This window comes from Sebastes fasciatus, chromosome 1 (genome assembly GCF_043250625.1).
Source record: "Sebastes fasciatus isolate fSebFas1 chromosome 1, fSebFas1.pri, whole genome shotgun sequence".
NCBI classification, from domain to species: domain Eukaryota; kingdom Metazoa; phylum Chordata; class Actinopteri; order Perciformes; family Sebastidae; genus Sebastes; species Sebastes fasciatus.
In genome coordinates this window covers 30,769,581-30,787,685 of record NC_133795.1, presented here as the reverse complement: position 1 = coordinate 30,787,685, position 18,105 = coordinate 30,769,581, and the positions used below count along the sequence as shown (strand labels likewise).

Genomic DNA, 18,105 nt, shown 5'->3' with positions numbered 1-18,105 from the left:
TAATCATTTATAGGCTACTACAATGTTTTCAATGTTTTTCCTATACTTTTATTTTATAATATTATGTTATTTATAATTTAAACAAGAAACAAACAGCAGTACCATGTCATACTTAATATCATTCATTTCTGTATGTACTGGAATACTTAACCACCACTTTATATAAAGTGTATTATTTGTTTTCGACAGAGTGAACCCTCCTCTTCATCACTTGTCTTTGGCCCGTTGATTGAGTTTCCTGCTCGTACCTTTAGCGCCACCGTGTGACGACTTTGCTGAAATTCAACCAAATCATTTTAGAAAAAAAAGACAGAATCATCTCAGTGCTTTAAGACTAATGAATGAACAACATGCAAAGTCTCTCCTCAGAGCTTATGAAGAACTGCACATATATGATGAAGACCCCTAGAGCTACTATGGAAGAAAACAGTCTTATTATTATTTATGTATTTATGCATTTCTTTTTTGTTCCTTGAATTATTTTCTATCCTCTTTTATTTTTGTTATTATATTATTTTTTTTATAATTTAAGTTATTTTTCCTATCCAATTGTGCCTTGTATGTTAGAAGTATTGAGTTTAGATTAAAATGCCTTAATGTTTGTAAATTAATTTACTTCAATAAAAAAAAATCGTATTGGTCGAACTCTGCGCATGCGTAAAGACGCTCTACTTTGGGAGTGTTTGATTTGTCGGTCTTGATAGGCCGTTTAACTCCCTCCCATCGGTGCAGTGAACACATCACCACCCGTTCGCCTGCGCGGTCATGAAACCAAACGTACCCTGCTGTCACATCAAGCCAGTGACGTCATCATCAAGCCTGGAAGAAGCCTCCGCCGGCTGAGAGAGAGAGAGACCTGCTGGCTCATCTATCGATAGCTTTTATCACGATTTCATTCAGTTCATCGATCATTTACACGTTTTAACTACTACTGTCATATTCTAGAGTGGTTTGTCGGTGTCGTCTTTGCTTCCCGCTGACAATGGCTGATCCTAAATACGCAAACTTACCAGGAATAGTAAGTCTAACGCTAGACAGACAGATCAGCTAGCAGCGCTACCTAGCAACGCTAGCTCCGAGCTGTGACAGCTCAGCTCAGCTAAGCTAAGCTAACACCCCCAATGTTTACTCTGACTTCTGCTTATTGTTTACACAACTAGCGTTAATAATTGTGTATTATTAGTTGCTATGTTTTCCAGTTAATGTTGTGTGTTGTGCTAGAAGCCAGCAGAGAGCTGGTGTTAGCAGATCCGTGTAGTTGAGTGGGCCGGGGCGTTGGCCAGGCTAAAGACAATAAACAGGATCAATCTGATGGTCTCATGTTGTTTACCTCTTTGTCTCATTAGGCCTTTAATGAACCGGACGTGTACGAGACTGGTGACCTGCCAGAAGATGACCAGGCTCAGTTTGAGTCGGTAAGTGGACGTTTTGTATTCAGTAGATGTGTCATTTTGTCGATGCATATTAAGCTAACCTACTAGCTAACAAGTGTTTACACTTTATATAGAAAGAGAGAGAAAGCACTGATTTCTTCATTGTGTTAAGTGTGCATTACCCCTCCAATGATTAAACACCTAACCACGCAATCACTTGGCTTACTATTATTACTTACAAAGGACTGTCGCTCAGCAGTTCTGTACTAATTGTGACATTTTAAATTAAACTATCACAGCATCTGTGCTGTCCTTACTAACTGTGTAACAAATCAAATTATCCACCAAAAGTTGTAAGATCACCTTTTGACTTTATTTATGATTCATCAATAATTTAAGCCTATCTCTCTAAAAAAAATGTATTTTGTTCATATTTCATTCAAAAAGCCAAGATACCCTTTTCAGGTTACTGTTTAACTTTATCCTCCATATATTATGCATATTAGTATATTTGTTAATTTGTACCTCCCATGATTAAACACCTAACCACGCAATCACTTGGCTTACTATTATTACTTACAAAGGAAAGCACTGACTGTAGCTCAGCAGTTTTGTATTAATTGTGACATTTAAATTAAACTATCACAGCATCTGTGCTGTCCTTACTAACTGTGTAACAAATCAAATTATCCACCAAAAGTTGTAAGATGACATCTGTGAGCACCTTTTGACTTTATTTATGATTCATCAATAATTTAAGCCTATCTCTCTAAAAAAAAATTGTATTTTGTTCATATTTCATTCAAAAAGCCAAGATACCCTTTTCAGGTTACTGTTTAACTTTATCCTCCATATATTATACATATTAGTATATCTGTTAATTTGTACATGAAGAGAAGTAAGTATGGGAAGACGAGAATAAAATAGATTTAAAAAAGTCCCATACAAACACCATTAAAATGTCAGGGAACAAAATCTATTCTGGATGTGTATAACTATGTCATGAAGATGGTCTTGTGACTCTTAGAAATGTCTATTCTAACTGCCTTCCAGCTGTAACATTAAGCAGAGTTAGTGCTGGCGTTGCTAGAGTACAGTCTTTTTTTTAACAGTGCTATTGCTAAATGCTTTGTAAACAGTTGACGGATGCCGGTCTGACTTTGCTTTAAACATATCTGGACGGTTTACTGACCAGCTGAGTGAATTCTAATTGGCATTTTCCCTTCCATGTGTCCACATTCGTTCTTCCCATTCCCTTGCCCTTGTTTTGACTCTTCCCTCACCCCTCCTGGGACCCTAGTTTGTACAAGTAAGACCTCTCAGTGAGCTTAATGCCATGCTTCTTATGCATGTTTTTTTTAAATCTCATATCCACTTTTCCTACCTCTACTGATTGGGATGAAATGAAAAATAGGTCGATGGAGTGACCCTTTTCTGTGCTCTGTAATTCATCAATTTTTCTGATTGTTTTGAAGTGCAAGGAATTGATTTTTTTCCTCCTTTTTGTGCTCAATTAAACTATTTCAAGGGAATAATGTTTTTGATGGGTCTTCAGCATCACTTTAATTAGAAAAGAATTTGTCTATTTGTTTTAGTTATTTACATTTTTAACCTCATCATGTTCTAACAGTTGCTTCCTGCCTAACCACACTATTTTGACTAACTGGACAGTTTAAAGGCCCCTATAGACTGTGATAACATCTTGAAGGTTATTTGGTTCATTGCATGTTACACTTGGATATAATGAATATAATATAATTTGTGCTGGACTGTACGTTATTAAATTGTGACATATCAGACTGTTCGATGAATCCCTGCTGAATCTTTAACGATGCAATCAGAAACATGCATCGACAAGATTTTCCTCTTTGCCAGAGTTCCACAAACTCATTTTACCCGGCTGCCTTTTTGGTTTATGCCTATAACTTTATTCAATTATGTTGTGTTGATCAGTGTATTCTGCGTCATTTCATGTAGGGATGCATCGGATTAGTATCTACACTAACCTTACTTAATAATGCTAACATCATTCAGTGGATCAGGTGCAGCCAGACGTGACCGATCCACTTTGAGACGACAGTTTCTTTGTCATCATCATTATATAATTCTGTGTTTCTGCTGTCAGTTACATTCAGACATTCAGTCACAGCAAGCAGCAGGCTCACTTTTTTAGTGCCACAGCTATCCCTGGCCTCATTTTACTTTACAAAAGAAAGAAATTGGATCAGTCTATCCCTAGTCTCATGCCATATTCTGATTGGTTGTCTTACAGTGCGATCTAAGACCTCCGTCTTGGATTGATGACCAACGATATCATTCCGTTTATCTGGGACAGCCCAAAATCACACTGTGTAGGGGCCTTAACTTGGATATACATCATTAACAGCTTTGGTTTTGTCTAGCAAATTAAATTAGGATGAACAGCATGTTATCAAGAAATAACTCACCCTGATGAATGATTTATGATAGATTACAATTTCTGTAACAGAATGCGTTTTAGGGTTTTTAGGCCTTTTTTTAAGTTTCTTGACTTCTTTTCCGTTACCCTTCATTCTGAGTCATGGATTGTTATTTAAAACACCAACTCCCTGCATCCATAGCATAATGTTGTGAGACCTACAATGCCCTCCATGAGAGCATACGGTCAAACTACATTATAAAGTGTAGTATGGTATCAAAGGAGAAAGTAACTTGGTGTTCATGGACCATCTTACCGCCCTGAATCGGGGAAGAGAGAAAGAACTGGAGACATCCTCAGCAGTCTGAACAGTGTGTCTCCAGGGTTTTTAGCAGCCACTCTGGGAAACACTGCTTTCTTTCTTATCTTCCCCCGACCCTGGCCAACTGCTCCTGTTGTGTGCATGGCATGTGATAACCACATTAATCTGTGTTGTCTCTCTCTCTCTCTCTCTCCCCCCTGCTTTTTTCTCTCCCTCTGCTCTTCCGTTACTTTCTCTAACTCTCTTTGGAAACCCAAGGAGCTGGTAAGAGCCTGACTAACTCTCCTCCTCACTCTTCCTCCTCCTCCTCCTCCTCCTCCTCGTCCTCCTTACATCTGTGTAACCGTCTCGTGTTGTGTGTGTTTTGTTGGTCTGTCTTTTTTGTTTAACCCAAATCTGTGTGTGAGCCCGGACTCATGTCATCTATCTGTATGTGTCAGTGGTGTTTTAATCTTACCCATAACCTCTAGTTCATCATGATTGATCAACTAGGAAGTTTTGATCAAATGATGCACTTTTTTTTTTTTTTTTTTCTTATACTCCCCAGAATCACTAATCAGACACGTCATTTAGAAAAATAAAGTGTCAGTAGCTTCCAACTTTTCATTCACGTAACATTGATTTTAACCATAGTAGACTTATACTACATGGAAGATACATTTTTATAAAAGATGAACCTTTTTAAAGATGGTCTTAAGAGTCTACACTCAGGCCCTAGGTTAAACTGTCTGTGATGTATACAGTACATAATTTTGCACATTTGTCTCTTGCCTGCTGGTACTCTAAATTATGTTGAAATAATCTGTTCTGGACAGCCCAAATTATGTCTGTGAAGCTCTTGCAGATTTTCATGATTCATGTATACAATTGCTTTTATTTTCTGAGGGTGTCTAACCTTTATAAGAAATGATACACTCGTTGACTGAACCACATAATTCATTATCTCTTAAATCATAATTTGGGGCAATGATCAGGCACATAATTTCCCCTCAAATCTTACCAATTTATCAACATATTTCAAGTCTACCTTGGGCTGCGAGACTTTTGGCGGCTCATTTTTAAGTCTTTGCTGTCTGTATAGCTAACATGCCCTTTTAAGATTTTGTTGATGTTTATCTGACTTTCTTTCCTGGTATTTCAATGACAGGAGGAGCTCTGCAGTGACAGCGTGGAGAGGATTGTGGTCAACCCCAATGCAGCCTATGACAAGTTCAAAGACAAGCACATCAACACCAAGGGGCTCGGTCAGTTCATAGTGGATTATAATTCACTCTTATCTTTTTCTTTTTTTAATCATAACTTAAACCTGCAGTGGGCTGAATGTTTTTGCCATCATTTGGCAAAAATTCCATAATAACCTTCCAACATATTGTAATTCAAGTGTTCTGAGAGATAACTAGACTTCTGCACCTCCTCATGGCTCTGTTTTCAGGCTTTAAAAAATCTACTTCGGCCAATCACAGGTCATTTCAGAGAGAGAGCGTTCCTATTGGCTGTTCATTCAGCGGAGGCAGATGTCAATTACTCGCAAACTCCAATCAAACGGTCAAACTAGGCAGCGCTGAGCAAATATGAATTAATATTCTGTTACTGTAATGCCTATTTCTCACGTAAAATGTTTTCAGAAACATCTTGTAGTGTACTGTTTAGCTGTGCCTAGTTTGACTGTTTGATCGGAGTTCGCAAGTGATTAACAGCTGCTCAGAGACGGCAGGCTCCAGCTCGCCTCTGATTGGTTGTTTTCCTCTGGTCTGTGAAATCTTGCAGATGCCATTAGGAGCACCGGAGGACACAGAGGCACCTGATTTTTTTTTCCAGATTACCTGTCTCATGCACTACTGTCAAGATATTGTGACCGTTTTATAAAAATAACTTTTTTTAATCATATTTGCTCCAACTTGCTTACTCCAGCTTTTTACTTATTAGAGTAAAACTGGAGGGTAAAATCACTTTTACTAAGGATATGGATTGATAGTCTCTACAAATTAAAGACACTGGTGTTTCTGTTATTTTTCCTGCTATCAGTGATATAACTGGAGTGGGAAAAAATAGAAACAACCTGTCTGTAGAATGCAATACAGTTCAACAGCACCTCAAATTGACCATACATTTGAATCAACACTTCTCTAAAAAAAACATTTGTTATTTATTATAATTAAGGAAGGATGTATTACAGTTTGTTGCATTAGACTGCATTAGTTTTACCTCGGTGTAATAATAAACTGACAGCTGGTTATATTTTCTTCATCAGGGAGGTTTCTGAGGGTTTTAATGCCAAAAAATATTAAGTATGCAAAACAACATTACTGTTATGTTTTTAGAATAGCTTTACAAAATACAATATTTACTCCTAATGGATAAAGAAATATAAATGACCATTAACACAATACATACAACATTTAATAACGACGAAGTTGACAGGTGCTGTAGCTCGAAAAAATGTCGCTCTTCTGTTACAGGTGTAACATGACAGGTCAAACCTTTGGTTGATTTCAAACCCCAAATCTTGTTCTGGCTCAGACTGGGCTTTATTCTGACAACCAGTCTGCTTTTTCTGTCTGTTTTTTCAATTTCTCTAACAACCCATTTGTCTCCTTTTCACAGACTTCTCAGACAGAATCAGTAGAAGCAGAAGAGTGGGCTATGAGTCCGGAGAATTTGAAATCGTGAGTATACTCTGGCTAGCAGACATTATACACTTCGCTTTTTATTCTTTTAGGTTAGCTTCTTTGAAGGTGTGACAACACCATTAGGATTTTTCTTTCACTTGCTACATGTGTTTTCTGATAAAGTCAATAGTCTGCTCTCTCTGTACTAGACTCATTTTGCTGTTGTGTAATATTACACTCTCTCTGCGCTTTCATCTGTGTTTAGCTTGGAGAGGGCTGTGGAGTGAAGGAGACGCCCCAGCAGAAGTACCAGCGCCTGCTGAACGAGATCCAGGAACTCACTCAGGAGGTGGATACCATCCAGGTGAGCTGACAGCGAGACATGCTCTCAGGCACACCTCTCCCTTGCCCTCAGGACTTGGCAACGGATGGTACACTCTGATTATCCAGCCTTTATCTTGCTGTCTGCACACACTAATTCAATAGCCTGTCACAGGGGGGACTTTCCTCCACTCTGCTCCTTGACCACGTCTATGTATTTATTCAGGGAAGGGCAACCTTCTAGTTAAAACACTTTCAGGGGTGGAATATTGATGTCCAGTTCTTACTGTTGCACTAGAGACCCAAGTTTTGTTTAGTGGGTGTGCACTGGAGCCTTAAATTCACCCTGAAAATGAGTTGATGAAATTTGCTTTTCAGACTTACAAAGACCCCTCAACCCCTGAGAAACTAATTAAAACTTGGGGATCATTAACTTGGTTACTCACAGAGCAGGGCCTGCTGCTTTATGAGTCCAACACCAAATCCCTATTCGAAACCGTGAATTGGCAGTTTTTGTGACAGAGGGTTTGAGCTCATGCAGGTCACGCTGGCAGAATATGCAGCTTGGCTGTGGGGAACAAGCTGCTTCTCTGCTACTGTATCTAAATTTAAACTTGTGAAAGACCTCCTCAGAGTAATTGGCTTTCTCCAAGTAATGTGTGGCCATTCATCAGGGTGAATATAATGAATACAAATGTCAACTGCTGCATGCATATGTGAGAACGTGTTGTATTTTACTTAGATAGACCAGATTAGCAGAGTAATAATGAAATAATGTCATAGTTTGATGATGTTGTGCCAAGTTATGATGCAGGTTATGTTGCTTGTATTGTTAATGTTAAAGGAAGATTCTGGCATTTTTTCTTATTCTCATAATTGTGGCTGTTTTGTATATGGGTCAAAATATTTTTTAACCTGCCGCCTCTGCTGTAGAGATTCAGGAAACATGACACATGACATCAAAAGAACATTTATCGGGTAAAGCAGCACATTCCTCCCAAAGCTTTCCAAATAAACTTAAAATTTACATGAACACTGAGTCAAAACAAAAGTAAACACAGTTTAGTTATTTAGTTATTTAATTTGGTTACCCTTAAAGCGGCAGTCAGTAACTTTGAGCAAACATGATAACATTTATTTTTTATAAATCTGTCATGACAGTAGTGCATGAGAAAGATAATTTGTGGGAAAAAATCATGTTCCTCGGTGTCCTCCTGTGCCCCTATTGGCATAGAAACTTTGTTCCAGCCGGTGGCCGTTGGTTTTGGCTCGACTGTTTACAACATAGCAGCTGGGTCACACATTTTCTCAATTTACAGCTAAACATTAAAATATGTTTTTGAAAATATTTGAGGCGAGAAATAGGCATTATAGTTACAGAATAAAGATTCATATTTTTTCAGCGCTGCCTAGTTTAACCATTTGTAACGGGAGTTTCGCGGGCAGTGTTTCACAGCTGCTGCAGAGACTGCTCGGCTCTGATTGGTTGTTTGCCTTCGGGCACGTTGAAATCTTGCAAATGCCATTATGAGCATAGTAGGAAGCACATTATTTTTTTTTCACAGATTATCTGTCTCCTGCTCTACTGTCAGGATATAGGGACAGTTTTATAAAAATATTTTTTATCATATTTTCTCAAAGTCACCGACTACAGCTTTAAGTAGATCCCATGCAGTTAGCTAAAGTAGCTAATCGAAACCTAGGTTAAAAAATACTGGAATTTTCCTTTAATTCTGTTCTACTAAAATATAATATTGGAACAAATCCAATATGCATGCCTAATGCAAGAGTGCATGTTTACATATACAGTATGTTTTCTACTCTAAATTTGGCATGGGACACATGTTCTCTTTGAACAGCCAACCTGGTTGGCCCAGACAGACTTCTGGTATTGGATTTCATCACCCTCTGCGTTGTTGTTCGAAAAAAAACTGTCACTGCTGTGCAAAACTCAGTTAATCAATGGCTGCGGTGTCCGTCTGCTTCCAGGCTGCCACAAAGGAAAGCAATGCAGAGGAACGCCTGACCCCAGTGGTGCTCGCCCAGCAGGCAGCCCAGCTGAAACAGCAGCTGGTTTCTGCCCATCTCGACTCACTTCTGGGACCGCAGGCACACATCAACCTGGCTGACCCAGATGGAGCGCTGGCCAGGTGAGCTGAGGGGGGAGGGTGACAAGACAATAAAGCAGGAGGACAAGCATCTGGAATCTGAAACCTGACGCTACAATCTTTCAGACCCTGACAGAGTGATGAGGTAGTAGGCAGGAAATGGATGGAAAGAGGGAGAGGATAACGGGTAGCTTGAAGATATAGAGGTGGTCAACAATAGATGGTTGGAGGGAAGAGCAGGGGAATTCATTAAATCAATTAGCCTACTGTAACCCAGATATAAGGAATGAGAGAGTAACAAGGGCAAGACAGTACAGCTGCTATCAATTGCCCACATAAACCCCCCTGATCTCAGTGTAGCACTACCTGGGGAGCACAAGAACCGATGGACAGATGATTGAAGAGGGGAAATAAAAACTGGAGGAGGTGAGAGATTAACAGAGAGGCCATAGAGAGAATGAAGACATACTGTTGCGACATGTCAGACCATAACTCTGAACTGAAGGTAGAGAGGGAAAGAGACAGTGACACAAGTGAGAGAATAGGAATAAAAAGGACTAGAAGGTAGGGATGTGGCGTGACGACATTTTCCCACCGGTTAATAAACTTGTTATTATTGACGGTCAATATATGTAGTGCACTTACTTTGATATTTAACGTCGGGTGGCTGTGTGTCTGGCCTTTCCGATCCAGGTTTCCCTGCCGGGCCACAGGTTTCTACCCGGCGCTGCTCCACCGCGCACACCGGCTGTGAACGCTCCGTCCTCCTTACAGCGATTATGTCATCAACGTTACGATTTCCTTATAGCATTGGGTTTAAATTTGAAATATTGCCAAATAGACGCTTTTGCTTTTCACTTCGACACCAAATCCGCAGTCATCATCTTGTCTGTCAACTCTCTATTGTCGCCCTGTTTGTGTGAAATATGACACCTGCTACTCTGTGCTGGTTCTCCATACAGAGCAGACACTTTCAGTTTGTAGCATCCTTTGTCCGACTATGTATTGATAACATTGCGCTGATAGGCGAAAATTAACTAAATGGGTTTTATTACTGTAAAAAAAGCAAAACATCAAACAACAAATCGGTGTATGGCCGACCACAGTGTAACACCGACTACTGCGGCAAGCCTACTAGAAGGCTCACCTTGATCTCGCTGTTTACAACAAAGCTTGAAAAGAGAGGAAGGGCACAGCAACACATGGAGCTGATGACAATATTGAACATTAAATCCCTTTGTGTCTCCTTTTCCTTCCCTCCCCCAGGCGTCTGCTCACCCAGCTGGAAGTGGCCAAGGGCAGCCGTGGCAACTCCGCAGGAGACGGCAAGCCGACGGCACCGGCTAAGGGCCCAGATGGAGTGGTACTCTACGAGCTGCACAGCAGACCAGAGCAGGAGAAATTCAACGAGTCTGCCAAGGTAAAGCGGAATGGGAGGTGGAGGGAAGCACAGTCAAGTGTCTGGGGGATGAATGCACTGAAATGTTGATCTGCCAGACGTGCTTATGTTTTCATTCTCATGAGAGATGAATGTCAGAATATTTGATGGCGAATAAACGGGACAAAAGGCAGGAAGTGTGTGCGCGTGGGTGTTTGTGTGTGTGTCTTGTGGGATGCCGTTGTCAGTGCCAACCATGTGTCGCCTTGTTCCGTCCCTGTAGATGGCGGAACTGGAGAAGCGTCTAGCTGAGCTGGAGATGGCTGTTGGCTCAGGATCAGACAAGCAGGTACACGCCGACTCACATGCAGTCTTCACACGCACACACACACACACACACACATATCCTCTCTAATGCTTTTCTCTTTCATTCACACTAATTCTGTTTATCTCATTCTCTCTTTCACTCTCACACCAGTATAATTTTCATGCTCCTGTTGCCGTGTAAGCATCCGCTCAATGAAACGGAAATAAAACCTTCCTTCTTGATTTATGTAAATTATGGAGGTGGCTTCATTGCTCGTTGTTATTATTATTTATTTTCCCCTCTTTGTGTTTATGTTTGCAGGGACCGCTGAATGCCGGCGTACAAGGAGGCAGTTTGATGGTAAGAAGAAGTCAACGACTTTCTTTTGGAACACACTGTGTGGAGTTTGTGTGTGTGTATTCACAACTCTGTGTATCTGATGTGCAGCCAGAGAACTAGGTCATGCTTCAAAGATGAATGACATCAGTTCCTCCAAGTTTGTTTATTGTTGCTGTGCCAATAGTTAGAGCAAGAACACAAAGTTTTGTGCTCAAGCTTGTATATAACTTGTGTGTTTGTGTGTGTGTGTGTTTGAATCAGGCTACCATAGAGCTCCTGCAGGCGAGGGTCAGCGCACTGGACTCAGCTACTCTGGATCAAGTGGAGGCCAGACTGCAGGTAACTAATTTGCATACAGCACGGGGTTAGGGGGGAAATGGATGATTTTGATTTAAATTTCAATTGCAGTTTCATTACATTCTTATTTATACATCATGCTTCCAATAGAAACTTTGTGTTTTAAAAGAAACATGTTGTTTTGCTGTCTTATGGTGGGTTCAATGACAAGCTCGATGTTTCATCTATTTGCCTTCAGTACAGTCAAGATGGTGCAACAGCGAGCTGTGTCTTGTGTATCCAACAAATGTTAAAATATAAAACGAGACCTTGATCTCAGCCCTTCCTCTAACTCTTGTATGTATTGATATCTACTGCAGCTTGCCTGCTAAAATGAATCAAAAGGTACATAAGAAAGTTTTGGGGTTATTTGGAAGGTGTATTTTTTTTTCTTTTTGGACTTCAGCTATGACCGTACTGTAATCCTTTTTCAATCAGCCCCATCCACTGGTGGGTTATTGAAAACTCTGAGAAAGAGAGAGCAGTGCATTTGCCTTGTGGTAAAATACTGATAACTGTATTTTCATAACTTTTGAAACATGCCAAATTTCCATACGGTGGGGTTACCTGAGGCGTCGCCCGCCGTGAGAAACTGTCAATTTACCACAGTACTGACATTAATCTAATCAATGCTTGTCTTTTTTTTTCTGTAATGTATCTAAATGCCTGTAAAGCGGTACATCTCACTCAAACTGAATACATTTCATTTTGGCTCTCTCCCATTTAGAGTGTCCTTGGGAAGATGAATGAGATCGCCAAACACAAGGCAGCGATCGAGGATGCTGAAACACAAAACAAGGTTTGTAATTTCCGCACAGTGCACATTCAGCGATGCAAGCTAAGTGCAGTAATTATCTCAGATGCTTTCACACCGTTTCCAAGCACTTAAAGATAGTAAACACTGACAAGGTATTAATTTGGAAAACGTTCACTAGCACTTGACAGTGCCTGGCAGCCAGACTGAGGTGTAGCACCATATGTTCAATGTGAAAGCAGCGCTGTCTTTAACAAACAGCTGGCACAGCCTTGAAGCAGTCAGAGATGAACCAAAGTTTTAGCACTAGGCTTTTTGATAGTTTGAGTCGATAATGAAATGAACTTTTTTCATGTCAGATATTGAGATCTTCATGATTTCCAGGCACCGTTCTTGTGCGTATTAGGGATTGACTGTTCTAAAGTGCTGTACACTTAAAAGGCCAGTAGAGGGCAGGGCATGTTAATTCTTTCATCACGGTGAAACTGCAAAGAGGTTTGTTTTTGAGACATAAGGTTATTTCACATTGCTGTTTGATTCTTTGAGAGACTGTAATGTACTGCATTTATTTATTTATGATTTAGTAAATAGGGTGTGTGACCTATTACTTGTAAAAAGAAGAATTAAAATAGTACAAAAGCAGATAGTTTGGGGTGTTTTGAAGTGGGGTTGTATGAGGTACTTATCCATAGTCAGTGTATTACCTACACTAGTTACCTCACAGACACAAAGTAATGTACTGCTGTGGACGGAGCCGGCAGCAAAATGTAATTTAGCCACCTAAAAGAAAGACCCACCTGAAAAAAAATCTATATCAGTTGTAGCCGTTGTATCCATCTATGCTCTCGCCAAAGCCACCAGACTCCATTGAAAGATCCTGTAATTACCAGCAACCCCCATGTTCTGCGTGGTAAAATCACATTTTTTTTTTCAATGGAATCTGGTTGCTTGGGCGAGAGCATAGATAACAGCTGTCTGACGGCAAGGTAAACCATTGAAAATATTGTAAATATAGCGTACACTTAAACTGACCATCCACAGCAGTACATTGCTTTGCGTCCGTGCGGTAACTCCTGTCTGCTTCTCCAAACTGGGGGCGTGCCAACCATCGTCTACTGTAGGTAATACACTGACTATGGATAAGTACCTCATACAACCCCACTTCAAAACGACCAAACGATCCCTTTAATGTGAGATTATGTCTGATAAAGTCATTGGACCCACAATAACTGGGCCATTAGTCATAAAATACAGCTGGAATTGGAAAGGGGCAAATCTAAAGCAGCGTGAATAGTAATTCTAGCATTTGGTACCACAGCGTGGCAGAGTTGAATGTAGGAGTTACTGTTTATTATAATGATAAATGCAGGTATCATTTACAGTACAGTAATTATTGCATCAGGAAACTATAATCAAATCTGTGACCTTGGGTAAAATAAACATGTTTTTATCGTGGTATTAAATGTGCCTGTTTGTGTTTTCCTTTCAGGTGTCGCAGCTTTATGACGTGGTGCAGAAGTGGGATGCCATGTCCACTTCTGTACCTCAGGTGGTGCAGAGGCTCATCGCTGTCAAGGAGTTGCATGAGCAAGGTAACGCACAGGAACTGAAAAAAATTGTTTGGTGTTGGTAGCCCAAGACTGGCTTTGTGTCCTCACATAACTCTCTAAGCCACGAGATATTATATTATTTGTTGCGGTTGTCACTTCACCCCATAATATTATATGAATGTAGCGGTGTTGAATAATTGGTTCATATTGCAATTACTGTAATAATATTGCTCTAGGGTTCAGATTTCACCCCAATAAGGATCATAACAATGAAAACTTTGATGATTTATGTTCTGTTATTTTATGTGAGGGGAGAAGAACCTTGAAATGACACCCATGAGAGTTCAAGGAGAGGATGTATGTAGGTTAGTGGGGGGATGGGGGGAGGGGCATTAAACATTCAAACTATGTAGGATGCAGCTACAGAACATAACAGGGTGTGAACCCCGGATCACGTTTCAGCCGGCATCTGTGTTGGGAAGAAGTAATGCACGGCCCTGAAAGATTTGCATTTGCAATGGGAACGTCTGAGTGCGAGACAAAAGATGAAAACTAAGCGAAAATGGGATTCAAACGGATAATGGAATTAGCCTAAACCATGCCATTCTATTATAACAAAGGGCAAAAAATCACTGAGAGGGAGACTCAAAATGGTAATAGAATTAGACTAAATCTAGCAATACTGTTAAACACCCCGTCGGGGAGAAAGAGATGCATGATTTTTATATATCACATTATCATCTTTTTATTATTTAGCACATGAAAGCAGAACCTTGGCATTAATAGATTATATTGATAATTCATTTCTGGGAGCTGAAAGAGGTCATTTATCATCCAGACTCTCTTTTGCACCAATCTGTCACAGTCTGCAGCGAAAGGCTTCTTAGCTCAATGGGGTTTAGAAGCACTGATTTTTATTCTTTAACAAGTAAAAGAAAAATACTGTTTAATCTTCCCGAGCAGTCATTCATCAGTTTCAGATTAAAATTTGTCGTTACTCATCTTCACTTTGGCTGAGCACAAAGAAAACATTGCATTTTTTTTGTACCACAAATTTGTAAATTAGAGAACTAATACTTCACCTTCTTTCTTCCTCTCTCTTCTCTTGCCTCTCGATTTCTCTTCACCCCACCCCTCTGGCGTCTCGTAGCCATGCAGTTTGGCCAGCTGCTGACCCACCTGGACACCACTCAGCAGATGATCAACAACTCTCTGAAGGACAATAACACTCTGCTAACACAGGTAGGAAGTTCAAGATCCATTGAACAACTTGGGCAACATAAATCAATTTAAACACAGCTGGAGTGTGAAACTTAACTTTAACAGTGTTCAATGTTCACCTTGGCGTGTGAGCTACTACAACCACGGGCCCATTGGAATTAACGAGACCGGTAGAAATACGATGTCTCGCACAGAAAGATTTCAAACAATGAAACAATCACAGGAACAAATCAATTTCTATAGTCAGAGGACTGAACTACATCTTTTGAGGTAGAAACTTAATAAAACCTTGCTCTAACTTCTTGTAGAAGAAGCTTTATCACACATTGAAAATGTTGGATTCATTAAAAAAATACTCGACAAACTCAACCGCTTGGAAATAAGCTCTTTGTATGTGGTATAAATGAGTGTAGGAAGTGTCCTCTAATACACTTTAGTGTGTTGTAAAGGCAGCTTTTCATGGCCTAACACAGGGCAGCTACCAATTATGGGGACAGATGCTCTCTAAAGCCTCAGACAATACTCAACCTGTGCGTTCACAGTTGAAGGCTTCTGGTTTCGATGGACAAAGCAGCACCTTGTCGAGTAAAGTGTTTCTCGTTTTTGATGATTTTTGTCAAAACTTGCAATCCTCTGAAGTCAGAGTCAGAAAGGTTGTGGTCTTACGTTTCATAGACTTACATTATGTTGTGAAGTGAAGTGCCCTTTGACTTTTAAAAAGTTACTTCATCAAAAGTTGGCACATTTTCACAAAAAACATAATTTCTTTTGAAGCAAGGACAGTTATTCTGTTGCCTCCTGGAACCACACGGCCCTTAATAATGATGGCTTTCAATAGAATTTTCATTAATTACATGTTTTAATAACTCCCAGTGAACTTTACCTTACACATCCATTACAGACTCATGTAAATACACCGATCAGCCATAACATTAGGACAGCATGAGCACCCTGACCGGTCTGCGGCTACGCAGCCCCATATGCAACAAACTGCGATGCGCTGTGTGTTCTGACACCTTTCTATCGGAACCAGCATTAACTCTTTCAGCAATTTGAGCTCCAGTAGCTCTTCTATTGGATCGGACAACACAAGCCAGCCTTCGTTCCCCACGTGCATCAATGAGCCTCGGGTCTGACCCTGTCACTGGTTCACCACTTTTGGTAGATCCTGACCACTGCAGACTGGGAACATCCCGCAAGAGCTGCAGTTCTGGAGATGCTCTGACCCGGTCGTCTAGCCATCACAACGTGGCCCTTGTCAAAGTCGCTCACATCCTTACGCTTGCCCATTTTTTTCTGCTCCCAACACATCAATCATCAATCACTCCGCTTGCTCTCAGTAGACCTCCTACAGTCGGCTCACTCACATGTTTGATGTGGAAGTGTGCGACTGCGCTAGGTTCTGATCTTGCATAGGTTTCCACATTAATATGACACGGGCCAGCTCAGGGCTGTTTTGGCCCAAACATTAGGCTATATTGCAAACGTTTGGAAGTGATGCAGCCACATTTTGTTTATATCATTTTATTATCGATTATTTTTTTTAAATAATGAGTAGCTTGTGAGTATCGATACCACAGTATCGATCCACCCATCCCTACCACATTGTTACGTTGCCCCGTTTAGGGTCAAGGGGATGGGGGAGGGGGGAGAGTAACAATAAAATAAATCCGGGGAAAGAGACATGGGCAACAGAAGTGTACAAACAAATTTATCAATTCATTAACAACAGGTGAAAAGTGTACAATGATTAAATTAAATCTACTTTCTGAAGGACAGCGACACTGGCATCACTAGCCACAAACCACAACCACAAAGTCTTAGTTCAAAAGACTAGAGCGCACGGACAAACACACTCCCTCTAGACTAGAAGAGAGCCACTATCGACCCCGGTTGCCAAAAACACGACACGACACGACATGTAACACACATCCACGCCTTTCCTCCCTACATCTTCAACCCTACTTGCTTCTCTTTTACCTCTAAACTAACTTTCTCTCTTCCCCTCTCTTCCCCTCTTCTCCCAAAGGTCCAAGTGACAATGAAGGAAAACCTGGTGGCTGTAGAAGAGAACTTTTCTGCACTAGATCAGAGGATGAAGAAGCTCTCCAAATAAACGGGTGGCAGAGTTTGGACCGGTCCAGAAGAGAAGAGTGTAGAACATGGACTAATATGAGCTGGCTAGAGAGCACAGAGGAGAGGTTGGGGGTTATACTCTGTCCTTTCTGGCCATCCCTCTCTCGCTCTCTACTTCGCCTCTGCCTTTTTTCACTAAGTGGAATGTTGGAAAGTTGGAAAAGATGGATTAAGTTAAAAAAAAAAGAAGACCAAATGTTCTTGTCCACCCTCCTTTCCTCTTCCTTTCTCTTGCAACAAATTGATATCAACTGAAAACACATTTGTCCACTCTATACATGCCACTGATTGCAGTCCCCTGTTAAGCTTATTGAGTTTTAGACTGGATTGTTTTTATAATTATTAGTATTAAACATAAGAAATTCCTCCATTCCTTTCGGAGCTTCACTCTATTATTACTGGATTAGTACTGTAAACTCTGGTCAGATTAAATGGATCACAGTAATGTTGGGTTCACGGATGACATATTAAACATGTTGTCAACTGTGTAAAGGAAGAAAAAAACTCTATTGTGTTCTAGTGTTTGTAGCAGGAGCACGTTTTGTGCGAGTGTCAGGGTCAAGTCACGGAAGGAAAGCTTGTAAATATGCCTGTGTACCTTATTGTTTCTTCACGCTCGGTCGCTTGTAACTATATTATTATGACTGAGACCAGACACCACAGACAAACTTTTAATCTGCTTTGTCATTGCCTACAAGTCAACTGTAATGTACATCTGTGGTCATGGAAACGGATCAATAAAACAAAGTGCGGTAAGCTTGCATCATTTATTTCATGAGATGATCGCTTTTTTAATAATCACTTCATTGTTGAAATAGCTGCCCACTTAGTACTTATTTTGGTTGGTTGGAAAATATAAAAAATAAGATATTATATTATTATTAAACTGTATTAATCACACCAAATTTCTAAACTTATTTAAAGAAGTCTTATTTCTTTCCCATTTTAAAGAG

General features: G+C 40.3%; 1 protein-coding gene across 1 annotated transcript; it reads left to right on the top strand.

The window, feature by feature from the left end:
• The first annotated feature begins 821 nt into the window (after positions 1 to 821).
• On the top strand, positions 822 to 17,908 carry dctn2 (dynactin 2 (p50)). The gene is made up of 14 exons (XM_074642732.1): positions 822 to 1,018; positions 1,347 to 1,415; positions 5,241 to 5,337; positions 6,698 to 6,759; positions 6,968 to 7,066; positions 9,013 to 9,173; positions 10,398 to 10,551; positions 10,793 to 10,858; positions 11,138 to 11,176; positions 11,417 to 11,494; positions 12,219 to 12,290; positions 13,735 to 13,837; positions 14,946 to 15,037; positions 17,046 to 17,908. Exons 1-14 carry the CDS (start codon positions 983 to 985, stop codon positions 17,130 to 17,132), a joined length of 1,215 nt encoding a protein of 404 aa, XP_074498833.1. The 5' UTR covers positions 822 to 982; the 3' UTR covers positions 17,133 to 17,908.
• Positions 17,909 to 18,105: the final 197 nt, after the last annotated feature.